Source organism: Eupeodes corollae, chromosome 2 (genome assembly GCF_945859685.1).
Source record: "Eupeodes corollae chromosome 2, idEupCoro1.1, whole genome shotgun sequence".
Classification (NCBI taxonomy): Eukaryota; Metazoa; Arthropoda; class Insecta; order Diptera; family Syrphidae; genus Eupeodes; species Eupeodes corollae.
In genome coordinates, this window is record NC_079148.1 from 126,867,071 (window position 1) to 126,881,844 (window position 14,774).

The following is a 14,774-nucleotide window of genomic DNA, read 5'->3' on the forward strand; positions in this document are numbered from 1 at the left end:
CACTCGAAAACCAATAAAAAATGAAAACAAAGCTATTTTTATAAATATTTTTGGAAACAAATTTTGAAGTGCTGTAAATTTTAAGTTAAGATTTTAAAAATTCTTCCGCAACCAAGGTCTGGCAGTTTCTAACAGTTTTGCTAAACTTTAAACTCAAAACCTTTAACGAATGTTAATATCACTAAAAAAGTGTAATTTTTTGACTTTTAGGTACCAACGATTTTTTTCAAAAACTTTTGTATCAAAATAAAAGTCGTCAGTATAAAAATTAGCATTTTTTATTTAAAATGTACACAACTCAACTTTTTACTTTTAAAAAAACTTATTCTAATGTTTGTTTTGTTGAGCTATTGCTAGCTTATATTGTTACTGCTTTCTATGCTATTGGAACTCTTATTGGCTTGTGACTCGATTATTTCTGGCGATTTCTTATCGTCAGTAATCAGACCATTTTCTTTGTCATCGGCAGCAACAACAGCGAGTTCATTATTTCCAACTTTCAAATGAATCCCTCTGCAATGAAATATACATATTTAGATGTTTAGTTTCAAAGAATTAAAATTATCAACCAAAATCCACTTACAAAATTAAGAAAAACACCGCAATTTGTGTAGCGATAGTTAACAAAAATACTGCTGATCTTTTACCGATCGTAGATCGATAGATTTGCGAATAACAAACTCCACTAATGAAAGGTACTGCATTATCACAAACTGACAGAAGAGCGAAAACTTTCCCTCTTTCGGATTGTGGGACGATCTTAGAAGTGATCGATCTGATCATTGGGCCAACGATCGGTCCCAAACTGCAAATAACAGCTCCGGTGTAGAAAAATGTGGGTGTATCGGCAAAGTAGTAGAATAATCGAGCTATTGCATGGGCCCAAACTCCAATGAAGACAATTGCCTAAAAACGACAGAGAAGTTAATATTTTCACTTTTTAAGTTCAACTTTCAAAAGACTCACAGTGTCCCTCCATCCAAAGACCTTGTTTAGAAGAGGAATTGCTATCAATGCTGCGATCACATAAGCTGTTGATTGGAAAGTCTTAAAGTTGCTGTAGATCTTAACGTCCCACTGGAATTTCAATTGAGCATAGAGATACAAGTAGGGCTTCTCATCCCTTTGGAATGTGTAAAGAGCCATTGAGATCAGTAGAATTATGAGAAAGGATCTTCGATTTCCTGGACGTTTCTTCGCTAACACACCAAATGAGTCCTGCAAGTGTTGAATGTCAAAGAAGTCGGGAAAGAATCCACAGAAGGTTATTTCTCGTAGAGATCTTTGCTTTGAAGTTGTTTGCCACTGAAAATTAATTTCTATAAAATTAATCATCTCAATTTAGAGAGTGATCTTACCAACCTTAAGGAAGATTATGCTGTAGACGATGCCAACGAACATTATTGATGCATTTATGGCAAACATTGATGCATGGGACTTATTAAGGACATTATTAAACATATAAGAACCTAGAAATAATAATGTTATTCAAGAAATAAATTATTGTTTTAAAGGGTGGCATTTGTAGTCTTACCAAATGCCACTCCAGTTGGCATGGCACTCAAATAACAGATATCAAGAATTGTGACTCGCATTGTTCTATTTTTCAGAGATGAAACATCTGAAATATAAGCAAAGCAGGAGGCAAATATCGCAACATCAGCTCCTGTGAGTGCACATGGAAGAGTAGCAGTGAAAATTACATATTCCACTGGCCAAGATTCTATTAAATAAAAAAGTGAGGAGAAAAATTAAGAAGACGTTAACAAATCGGTAAGTGTCCACCTACTTTGCCTTGCATTCACAACCATCATTATCGAATAAATGAATTTGCCGCACAAGCCCATAAGCAATGGGAATTTACGGCCCCTTTTATCTGACCATGATCCTAAAAATAAAGCTAATACTATTGGAAATATGTGCGCTGAGATATTTTCCCATTGATGAAATTTTGATGTTGTTATCTAATACGAGATTTATTGATTACTTCAAAAGAATAATTTAATACAATAAATTTTACTTACCTGTACTTCTTTTTTGATTTCAGGAAATTTATCTAAATTATTACAAATTTCTAAACTATAATTGTTATTAACTAAACATGATTTTCGAACAAAAAAGTCTTGTTCTACCACAGAGGTGAATAAAAAGGCAAACATATATAAAAACATTGTTGGCTCGACGGATATGTCTCGGTACCAAGGCGAGAGGAAATTTCCTTTCCATCGTTGAAAGCGACTTTCTGGAGGTTGGTTGGTCTGAAATTCATACAAAAATAATTATAGATTACTAAATTGAACAAGGAGTTAGTAAATAGAATGAGTGAATACATTTTAAACAAACATAAAATATTTTTAAACGAAAGAGTTCTCGTACGAACTTGCTTTCTCCCTATATCATCTTATATGAAGCAGAGATGCTAATAAAATGTCATTTTACTAAAAAATCATTATGAAAGTGAAACCACTATAATAAAATACCAGTTTTTTGTAAACTTATGGCAATTGTTAAGGTTCCGGTCAGAAAATCATGAATTAAATGCTTGCTGTTTCAGGGCTGCATTTTTGCTAACTTCTTTATTAATATTCCTTCATTGTTTTGTTGATAAAAAATGGTATTTTTTGTTGGCAACTAATTCTCAAATACATCAAAACCTATCTTGTATTCAAAAAATTTGATTTAATTGTGTATTTGGGTGCGAAAAGTTGTATTTTTGGGTTTTCTCTGGAAATATATTTTTTATAAAAAAAACACATATTTTACAGTGGTACCGGAATGGAAAAAAATATCTTGGAATTTATTTTAATAAACACTCGAAAAGTTCATATTTTCGCAATATGATATTAAAACAACACAAAAACTTTTAAAATGTAATTCCCACAATTTCTGCATTATAATGGGCTGCAGATCGTTTTATTGAAAGACTTCAATTTTTTGATATCTCAAATACGGGTATGTTTGTTTTTTTTTTAACTTCCCTTAGGAAGTTATTTTAATCGGTCCGATTTGTCGAATTGAAAATTTTGACATTTCCCGACGTTTCAAGGTCCCTAAAGTCGAAATCGTCGGGATCGAACACAAGACCTCTTGATGACAGTCCAACGCACTAACCATCATCGTGCCACGGGTACAGCGTTTTTTTTTTGTTTTAAAATAGCAATTTAAAAAAGAACATTTTGGTTGACCCTAAACATCTCACGAACCAATAACGCTAGAGACTTGAATTAAATTGTATATTTAATATTTTAATGCGATACCAAACAAATATATGTTTGGAAAACATTACAATTTACGGTTTTTTATTTACGGTTTTTTATAAATCAAAATCTGAAACAAAATATTGGTCCCTCAAAAATTTTACAAACAAAAAATGATTTTATGTCAAAAACAATTTTGTGCAACGAAGAGTAAAGTGAAGATGAAAGCCTAAGGAAACATTACTCAAAGCTGGTAAAAATTGATTTTGGACAAAAATATCTTTTCAAAGCTTTGAGATATTGGTTTTTAACTAATTTTATCTTATAAGAAATATTGTTTTCAAGTCAAATCGACGGCCGGGATGGGAAGTTCAAGTTATCAATTTGGGTCGCATCTCAACGTTTGTTTTCATTTCTTGCTTTGAGGTTATTTCTTGAGGTGTTATTTTACGGAGACCGGATTGACACCAAAGCCCAGCTTTTTTGGATTTTGTTTGCGAGTGATTGTTCAAAATATTTCTATGGTAAGTGGAAGTATAGTTTTGCGTTGGCTTTTTTGGTCACTGTAACAATTTCGAAATGAAACAATTAAGTTACATTAACTTTCTCTAACGTTTGAGGGGAACTTTATTAAAAAGAACTCCCTCCGAGCATTTGCCTACCCCTGTAGCATATAAGAAATATGTTGATTTGTGTAATAAAAAACAAAGGAAATTCTTCCGCCCGATCTACCTTCTCAGATAGTGCTTAGAGCAAAAGAAGACAAACCATTAAATTGCCGAGTCTATTTGCCATCGGATGTTGTCCAAAAGAGGAAAGTTTGTCGAGTGAAAAGCCTCATGGAAAAAATGCCCACTGATTTAAGTGAAATAAATATTCCAAAGAGATTGAGGTAAATATTATTTACATACAAGTTATATCAGCGCACACTTTTGCGTTCCCATAAATCTTAAGTAATATAAGAACACACTTGTGTGTGTTTGTCTCCGTACAAATAAAGTAAACAAAAAAGGGATATGAGAACTATTAAGATATGATGCAGTATCAACACTACTTGGCCTAACCAATTCTTTGTATTTTTGTATAATTAATTATTGCATCATCCGCAGACAAACAAATCCGGTCTCAAACTTTTCAGATCTAATATTCATCTCGACGTATAAGCTAAAGATTTCCCCCCACCAGTGGTAAGGGATCTAAGGCTTCAAATTGAATAAAGTGACAATTTTTAAATACAAATCTTTGTCTTTTATTTTCTGTTCTCCGGTGGAGAACAGATAGAATATATTTTTTAGTATATCGGCGATACTAAAATATAAATTACATAAGACGTATTGCTGCGCTGATTTATAAATCGAGTCGACCTATGTCGATTGAGTCAATTCTTAATTCTTATCGCAAATTAAAATAAAGCAATTCAATCGAAAAAAGTTGACTCGATTGCCTATCCACAACCACAATGCGGGTCATATTTAAACATTATTTATTATTATTTTACTACTACCCAAATTACAGGTACGTCGATGGAAATACATTTGTTCTGTTAGAAAAAGAATACGATGGCGGGAATAAGCTGATAATTTTGGCAACGACCGAACAACCTCAACTGCTCGGGTCATCAAGTATCTGGCTGATGGATGGCACTTTTGAAGGCGTTCCATCTATCATGCGACAACTGTTTTCCCTGCATTGCATGATAAAGGATGAAATTGTCCCAGTAGTTTTTTGCACCATGGTTTCAAAGTCAAGGGCCGCTTATGAGATTTTATTTTCAGAGATTATTAAAAGCTCTTCAGAAAATAACATCACACTCAATCCATCCATTATTATTTCAGACTTTGAAAAAGCCAGCTATAAATCAGCCCAGTTTTTTTTTCCTCGAGCTCAATCAAAAGGATGATATATTCATTTAGGTCAAATCCTTTATCGAAAGATCTAAAAAGTAGGCTTGGCCAAAAAGTAAGGAAAGGATGAGAACTTCAGTATGCAAATGCGAATTCCTGGCTTTTGTACCTGCTGATGAAGTTCGTGACTACTTCAATTCATTGAGTGATCAATTTAGCGAAAGCAGTAAATTAATAGGAAACTGGTTTTATAGAAACTATATTGGCACCAAAAAATCGAAGCCAATGTATTTTCCCTCATTTTGGTCGTGTGCGGACCAAGTAAAGCAGAGCCTCCCCAGAACTCAAAACAAAGTTGAGTCTTGGCACAGAAGGCTTAAGATTTTAGTTGGAAGACCTCATTAATTTAAATTTTGTAGAATGAATCTGTTTAAGTAAGGTGTCTTGTTGAAAAACTGCAGATGGGAGAGGAGACGAGATTAGACGAGAGTACTTACAAAAAGAAAAACGTATCTTGAAAGTCCTCGACGAAAAGGAATAGAAAAGTTATGTTGGGTTCTTGAGAAGTCTTGCGACAAAACAAATGTATAATACTTGTATTAAGTAATTATTATTTTTTTTTGTTTTGTTTATTTATTTAATTTGTTTTTGTTTTTGTTTTCTTTTTTGTATTGTTTGCAACTATTTTTCTTGCTCAGAAAATAAAATATTGGGTAAACTGATGTATTTGTGTTTTATTACGTTTTAACTGTTAAAAATACAAACAAAAAAATCTCTGAATTTTTTAATTTTATGTCGGACTTATGATTCGAGATTCGTTGTCTTAGAAGTTGTTTTGCGGTCCCAATATAACACAGGTTGCAAGTTCATTTGTCAGTATCAGGTCTCGTCTTGAGTTAAGTAAAACAATAGTCAAGTGTTTTATTTGATTTGAAAGCAAGGCGAACCTCTGTTAATTTTTTGGAAATGGGTGTTTTTAAGTTTTCGGATAGAGTTGGGACGTAAACCATGGTTATGTGGTGCGTTCTGTTGGTTTTTGATACTAGTCGAAAAAGGAACGATTTTCTTCACGGTAGATTTTTACACCTAAGAAACATATTGTTTTGTTAACCTCATTTTCAATTGAATATACAATTTCAAAAAGGACACATCTCTGAAAAGTTAAATTGCTTAGAAATTGAAAAAAACTGGTTAGTTTTCAAACTAGTGCATACATTTTATTTGATTTTTATTAATAGCAGAGATGTGCTGTTTTCGATCTTGATGGGTGTAGACAAGCACTTATGTCACATTGGTATAAAAAACGTATTTAACAAAACATCCGACATGTTTCCTTTTCGAAATTGTATATTTAATTGTGAATTACGTTTTTGAGTAAAATCCGTTTAGAATTTTTAGTATTTTGTCTATGTTTCTTTTATCCATTATGGCAAATACGTAGTCAACATATTTTGCTGTGAACGCAGGGTTTTCTTCGTTGTTATTTTAATATTGATCTAAAACGTGTTCCAAAACCAGGTCTGCAATAGTCGGAGATAGTGGGTTGCCCATTGGCATCCCAAAAATTTGTTTGTAGATAGTGTTTTTGTATTGATGAAATTTGTTTTCTTTAAGACAAAAGTCTAGAATCTCAATAAATTTGTTTCGTGCGATCTTTTTGCTTTTAATTTATTATATCCCGTTTTTTTCTTGCCAATGGTGATAGTTTGTTGAACGGAGATGTTAGTGAACAGTGAAACTGCATCAAACGACACTAAAATATCATTTTGGTAATTGTTTCATTGCGAAAATTTCATCGACCAAAAAAGTTGACGTAAAACTATGACTAATCACAACTATTACACAAATTGGTCAATAAATTAACACAATCATAATATTTCTAGACTATACTTCGACCACTATTAAGGTGAGTGCAGACCAAAAACACTTTTTTAAAACATTTCAAAAACTTTTAAAAAAACGTATCAGAAATAGAGAAACATTTCTGAAAAGTTGTCTTTGGTCTGGCAACTAATGAAGCATTTCTGAAATGTTAATAAAATGTTTCTTTGTTTACCATTTCAAATTTCAAACTTTATTTGTTTACCTAGCTTTACATATGTAGAAAGTACTTCTTTGGTTATTAATATAAATATTAAATGTAGCTAAAAGTGTGGCCAACGAGAATGTTAGCCAATTGATACAAATGTATAAAATAAAAAAGTTTTGTGAAATTGTGAAAAAGATGAGGTAGAAAAAAAAACATTAGGATGAATAACCACACTATCAGGGCTATTTCTTTAATACTCCATTTTCGTACACAAAACTGGAAGCATAACTGGGGAATAAAATCTGTTTCAGAAATTCTACTCCGAAATGTTGTCTGAAATGTTTCTGAGACGTTTTTAAAACAAATCGGAAACATTTCCGAAACGTTTTTTAAACAAGATTTCCCTTTGGTGTGAATACACTTTGAAAAGCCCCCATCTGTCCTAAACATTCCTATAAAATTAAGAGCAAGTCTATGCGATGCACTCGTGGTCGTGAGTTTAAGTTAAATTTATAAGAATACAAATAATATTGCTTTTCCCTTGCGAGTTAACTTCAAGGTAAGAGAGCTTAGTAAAGAGAATCCAAACAGAACTGACACAAGCAATGTGAAGTAACAACAAATGACAAAAAAGTGTCTCGATGAAGAACGAACTAAACGGCGGCGAGACGCAAGACGACACCGAATTAAAGCAAGAATTTTTAATGATTAAGAGAATCAACAACCACGTGCTTTGAATGCGACCTGCGCATTATAAAAATAGCACATTTATTATATTTTGTTATACACAAAACAAAAACAAAACAGAAACGACCGAGAACCAGAATCAGACGCTCACGTTTCGAACACACAGATGCTGTTATACAATCCAAATTTGTTGTGAAATCGATGAAATGAAGAGAGCCACCACCACAAAAATGTTTTATCAGTCAAATTCTTATCAAATTTTAACATTTAAATTCTGAGAATATGTAAAAATTGTACCTCTTTGTCCATTGTGAATAAATAATTTAACAGTTTTTCCTTTTTGAAATTGTGGTTGTTTGTCTACAGTGGCTGTTACAAGCAGCCCCACCAACCGAACGACTTTTCACAACACAACACTTTCGCGGCACCAACTAAACTATACTGTGGAAGTATTGTAGACCGTAGGTAGCTGTCATTCGACTTGAACTGTACGTAAGCGATTCATGCATCTGATGGATTATTCACATTGAATTTTTTATAGATGTTGGTTGTAGCGTGTTCTGAAATTGAAAAATAAAGAGAAGAGAATTTTTTTTTGAACTTTGTTGATTATATTTTGCGGCTGAAAATTAGTTGTTAATTTAAGTGTTTTGTTTTGTAAACAAATAATTAAAATATGAGCTATTAAGAGGTTTAGGAGATAAGACTTAATGTGTCATTAAATATTATAGTAATTTTTTCAGCTATATGTTCTTTCATGCTGGCAGTTCTGGGTTCTAAAAAAATAGGAAATGATGGTTAAATTGAATAGCTTGAATTGTGATAATGTATTGTGGTATTTTGCTCTAACATTCTAGGTCAAGTTAGGTAAAACATTCTAAGAAAGAAATGAATTGGTTTTTCCTAATTAAAAAATCCAAGCAAAACTAATAAACTGATAAAAGTATTGAAAAGACAATCGAATTAACTACTGAAATTAACTCCCAATACTTTGTTAAAATAACGTATCAAATTGGTAAACCAGATCAAAAACAAATAGTAATAAAAAAAACACAGAACTATTTACCATAGGCTTGGTCTCAAAAAACAAGTGTATTAAGGTGAAGACCAAAGACTTTTAAAACATTTCAGAAACATTTAAAAAACATTTTAAAAAGAGAGACACATTTCTGAAATATTTTCTTTGGTCTGAACGTTTAAGAAACATTTCTAAAATGGTTCTCTGTTTTAAATTGCAATGTTTTCCCAATATTTACAAATGGGTAACAGAGACCCGAAAAAAATGGATAGATAAATTGGAAACAAAAAACATTTTAGAAATAATTCTCAGAGCGTCCATACCAAAAAAACAAATCAAAAACATTTCTTTAATATTTTTTAAACAAATATCAAACATTTCAGAAACAAGTTTTTTTTTACTGTCCCCTGAAATCTTTCTTTGGTGTGGACACATCTTCAAAAACCAATTAAAAATAAAAGTATTGTAAAAAAATATAATTGATGATATAATAACATTTATATCTATCTATCTAAAACTGTTTTATTAGAAGGGGTTAAAATTATTTACAATTTTTTAAAACATTATTGTTATTTTTGATAAGGGAACTACATTCATTTTCTAACCATTCATCAATTTGAAACATTTTTTTAATTGCTTATCTATTTCCTATTTTGTCCTATGAGGCGTGCTTCATTTTTGCTTTGAACTATGATCATTTGAATTTAAGTCTCTTTATTATTTTGTATATGCTAACTATGTAACTGATATGGGCACCTCTTTGAAAGAGAATCCTTAACAATTCTGGAAACTTCACTTACAAGAACCTTTCATTAGATAAAACTGTTGATATCTGTAACGCTTTCACAACAAATTTGATTGAGTCATTTGTTAATAGCCTTGATTAAGTTGATGAAGTATATTTTCATAATCTTCACTCCTTTTCGCAAACTAGCTGTGGTCACATACCTATGTCCTTGTCCTTTTATCTGCTTTGAATGATGACCTCCGATAGTATTAAAAAAGTGTAGTAATGCCGTAGTTGAATCACTTACGTTCTTATTTAAACTTTTCTGAAATATGGCAAATTTCCCGGTATATGGAAGAAATCATTTCTAACGCCAATTTTCAAGAAAGGTAACAAGTCAGATATAAACAACTACAGGCCCATTGCAAAGCTTTCTTGCATTCCTTTAAAGTGTATGAACAAGTTGTTTGTAAAAGGGTAGCATTTTTTAGTAAGAATCTTATTTGCAAACAGCAACATGGTTTTGTGAAAAAGGATCAACCGTTACAAGACTCCTCACATTCTCGAACATATGTTGAAACGCTTTAGAACAAGGTTATGAAGTTGACTGTAAATAGACTGACTTTTCTAAAGCTTTTGACCAACTTACAACATTTTTCTTAGCTTGGATCATTTTATGAGGTAAAATTTAGAAATTGTCATTCTGAACCTTTTGTTGCTTAATCATGGTGTTCCCCAGGGAAGCCGTATTGGTCCTTTTCTTTGTATGTCTACGCTCAAGTGGTGTTCTCATTTTTGCTGTTGATATTCAAATTTTTAAGATAGTAAAGTCCACCCATGATCGTATTCTTTTACAAGCCGAGATTGATAGTATCACATTTTGGTGTGGGAAAAATAGCCTTTCACTCAACCCTTTGAAATGCCAGACGATAACTTTTACTAAAAATTAATCGATAGTGTATTTGATTATTGTATATCACAGCAAAAACTATGTGTCCACATTTAAAAGTTTGGGTGTTTATTTCCGGCAAAGGAGTTCAATGATCTTTTTACAATTGTCATGTTCGTTCTCATCCTGAATATGCAAACTGAAACGGTCTCAATAATTACTTCAGGATCTTTAACTGGTCACTATGCTTCCTCGATAGTGACGTTGACGCCAGCGCTGATATGATTAGATCACAAGTTTGATTCTCCTGGGAATGAGAACTTTTATCCCGAATAGGGTTAAAAGCATCAGACTTAAGGAAAACGCATGGTTGGATGCGAGCTGTAAAGAGGTTTTTAAGGTCAAGAAGGTAAGTTTCCGTTGTTTTAAAGCCAATCCAACCGAAGAAAACCGGAATAAGTTCAAGCAAGCCAGGAAGGTCTGCAACGTCCATATTCGAAGGCCCAAATTTGTTCATAACCAAAAAATACTGCAATGTCCCAAAGGCAGTACAAATTGTTGGTCATTTGTAAAAAATATAAGGAATTCTTCCTCGGTTCCTACGCTCATTGTGAATGACACTCCATTTGTTAGCTCTTTAGAGAAAGCAAATCTCTTTGCTAGGCAGTTCGCCGCCAATTCAACGCTGCCAGTGAGTGTAATGACTCCGCCTGTACTTGATCGTGTTAATGATTCTATGGGGCTAATCTTTTTTCGCACTCGTACTGTAGCGAGAGTCCTAAAAGATAACATACATAAATCTGCTGGTCCGGATGGTATCCCTGCTTTTGTTCTGAAGAGGTGTTCTTCATCGCTGACAAAACCACTGCGTAAGCTTTTTCATCTGAAAACCGCATTTATCCAGCCTATTCCCAAAAAAGGCGAATCTTCCTCACCCTTTAACTACCGACCGATTGCACTTATTTCCCTTATTTCCAAGGTCATGGAAACGCTGATTAATTATCAGCTCAAGAAATATCTTGGAGAATGGAAGCTTCTTAATGACCGACAGTACGGCTTTCGTAGCAATAGGTCCATTGGTGATCTCATGGTTCATCTCACCGAACAGTGGAACAAATCTTTAAATTGATTTGGAGAAAGTAAGATTATTGCACTAGATATTTCAAAATCATTTGATAGGGTTTGGCATTAGGCTTTCTTATCGAAATACGTGCTTTCGGTTTTCATGAATCTCTCCTTAATTGGATTAGTGATTACCTTTCGAATCGTTCAATATAAGTTATATTGGATGGATTCAAGTCTGTTTTATCTCCAACACTCTTTCTCATTTTTAGTAATGATCACCTCTCTTTAACATCTAATCCAATTCATTGTTTCGCTGACAAAAGTACTCTTAGCTTTTCATATTCGTTTTCAGATTCACACCCCTCTTCTTCGGATGTGGAACTGCAACGACAAAATATGATAAGCTCATTAAATTCCGACCTAAACAGCATTGTACAATGGGGAATAAGAAACCCTGTGGAATTTAATGCTTCGAAAACGCAATGCTGTCTTGTATCGTTAAAGCGAAATATACCCCCCTGCCATTATCCATAAATCGCACTTACATCGAGGAAACTGAACATCTCGATATTCTCAGTACAGTATGTGTATCACCAACCAACTTTTGTGGAACGAGCACATACGCGATGTCGCCAAAAATGCAGCAAGATGTTTGGGTTTTCTAGGGCGATGCAAGAAGTTTTTCTCCCCCTCGGATCTGGCTGTTATTTACAAGAATTTTATACGTCCAAAGCTTGAGTATAACTCGCATATCTGGGCTGCAACTTACTTAAGCCTCTTGGATAGTATTGAACGTAGAGCATTCAGATTGATTGGTGATATTACCATCATAAGATCATTTACGTCACTTGAACATCGTCGAAATGTTTCTTGTCTCACCCTCTTTTATCGTTATTTTAATGGTTTATGCTCTAGAGAAATAGCCAGCTGCATTCTTTCCCTTAAACAGTTCAACCGTAATACTCGCGCTTGTAGGAATGCTCATCAATATACCCTAGAGCCCAACTTCGGTCGTACTGTCAAGTAAAGATATTCGTTTCTGAGCCGTACTATGCGAATGTGGAATGCCTTGCCACACTCTGTCTTTCCCAGCTATTGCAATATTCAGAAATTCAAAACCAATGTGCACTGACATCTCCTTTCAGATCCTCTCTCCCTTTCCTAGTGTTCACACTGTGTCTACATAAGAAGGGTAATAATATCCCTTTGAGTGTGCGCTTATTATAAAAAAAAAGGTATGGGCTCCCTATTACGAAATTCATAAAAAACGTATTGAATCAATTCAACATAATTTTATTCGCTTTGCCCTAAAGGGTCTTATGATCCTTATGATTTGCCACCCTATGAACATCGTTACTGCTTTTTCAAATGCAATCTCTCCATCAAAGTCGTGTTAATAATGACTTAATATTTCTTCATCTTATTTGCTACCTTGCGTACTTTTGACTTTATACATATTGACTTCCATAGAACTAACTATGGAAAGAATAAAGCTTTAAATCGAGTGAGCATTTTATATGACTTAAACTCTTCATCGATTGATTTAAATTTATGTTATTAAATAAGGTGGTATTAAATCATTGATTACAACCAGTGCTCCACTATCGTAAAAGTTCTCATTTTAAATTCTGAAGTGTTAAAAAAGACTGGGTATGACCTTTTTGGAACACGTTAATACCATTTGTTTGATTTAATTATCATAACAAACTTATTTTTCGCTAATTTTAACATAAGTCTACATAAGACACTAATAAAATCAAATTGCTGTCCCATTTTAATGAAAACGTTTGTTAAGTTAATATTAAAACAAGTTTCTAAGAGATCGCGTGATACACAATTTAAAAACTTAGTAAATGCCAAATTTGTGGTCTTCAAAGGACAAAAATGTGTCGAAAATCTTAAATGATTGTTTTTAATCCAATGAATTGCTATTACACTTCGTTTAGAAGGATAATTTTTAAATAGCTTTTGATACTTCGAAGTTGTTTATTAAGTGTAGTTTTTAAACCACCATTTTTTGTCAAATATCTGAAAAATATAAACCGTTAATGAATTAAAACTGCAGTTCTGAAATTCTCGATGATCTTATTTGTATTCTTTCTCTTGTTGGCAACGTACAAACAGGATTGTACAACATTTAAAGAATGCTTTTGTATTCCTTCAAACTTGTTACACTGATAAAAGAGATTGACGAAAAAGGCAGAAGATTTTTCTATAATCAACCTCAAAATCAATGTTAGTTTCCTTTTAACAAAATATTCTTTTTTAAATATTAAAATTTGTTTACCTATTTCAACTTATTTGACGAAAGCAAACCACTAGCTATACAAAAAATTAGTTGAATGAGATTATAAAAAATGACTTTTTAATCTTTCACGATATTTATACCCTCCGGCACAGTAACAGGAGTATTTTGTTTTGTCTATAACTAAAAAGTAATATCAAATTCAAGGGTAATCCGTCAACACGATTTTTTTGATTTAAAATATATTCTTATCATTTAATCACATGAAATTATTATTGAATTATGGAACAAAAAAAGTAAACACAATGATAATCCATTTTAAGTGGGCTCTTATCATCTTATTTATCTCGAAACATAGTAATCTTTAACATTTATAATGTGTATTGTTTTCGTTAATTATAATCAAAATATAACAACACTTATCTCTGATCGATTTAGTAGAATTTTTGTTTTGATTTATTGGCGATCATTTGATGGAATCTTGCGTTGAACATAAAAAGATTTGAATTGACATATTATTTGACATCACTATTTTCTATTGACAACAAACTGACAATAATTTTTCATTTGTTTGCTAATAAAATTCAATTTTTGCAAAACTGTTATGTTCAATCAAAATCCATTAGAGACACATAATTTTTTAATTGACTGATAGATGAAGGTTATATTATGCAGTATAGATTTGATTACAGAAATATCTTACTTCAATTCAAAAAATGTATAACATCTTATATGTGAGTGTCGCGAGAGGTCAATGTCTCTTGTAGGTTGTTTCTGTTTGTACGATTATAATATTTTGTAGTAAGACATCAGTCTTAAATTACGACCGGCCGGCAATACAATTCGACAACAACTGAACTGAGGTCTGATAATAATTTTTTGAATTCAATTATTTCGCTGGGTAGCTATAGCTGCATACGTAATATGCCATGAGTGTTCTGAGTCTTTAACTAAGTATATCAATTCAATTAAAAAAATCTATAGATTTGTTTAAGTTGTCAATTTATGTTTAGAATTTATTTTGTTTTTGTTTTGTTTTTTCTTTAGGTTTGAATTTTCGCTGACGTTTGTTT

At 32.5% G+C, this 14,774-nt stretch overlaps 1 protein-coding gene across 1 annotated transcript; it reads right to left on the reverse strand.

Moving 5' to 3' along the window:
- Positions 1-307: 307 nt before the first annotated feature.
- On the reverse strand, positions 308-14,564 carry LOC129944006 (proton-coupled folate transporter). Its single transcript, XM_056053130.1, has 9 exons — positions 14,405-14,564; positions 8,055-8,317; positions 2,025-2,258; positions 1,790-1,964; positions 1,535-1,723; positions 1,363-1,469; positions 967-1,305; positions 584-906; positions 308-513 (listed from the first exon to the last, which is right to left on the reverse strand). Exons 2-9 carry the CDS (start codon positions 8,064-8,066, stop codon positions 354-356), a joined length of 1,539 nt encoding a protein of 512 aa, XP_055909105.1. The 5' UTR covers positions 8,067-8,317; positions 14,405-14,564; the 3' UTR covers positions 308-353.
- Between the last annotated feature and the right edge of the window lie 210 nt (positions 14,565-14,774).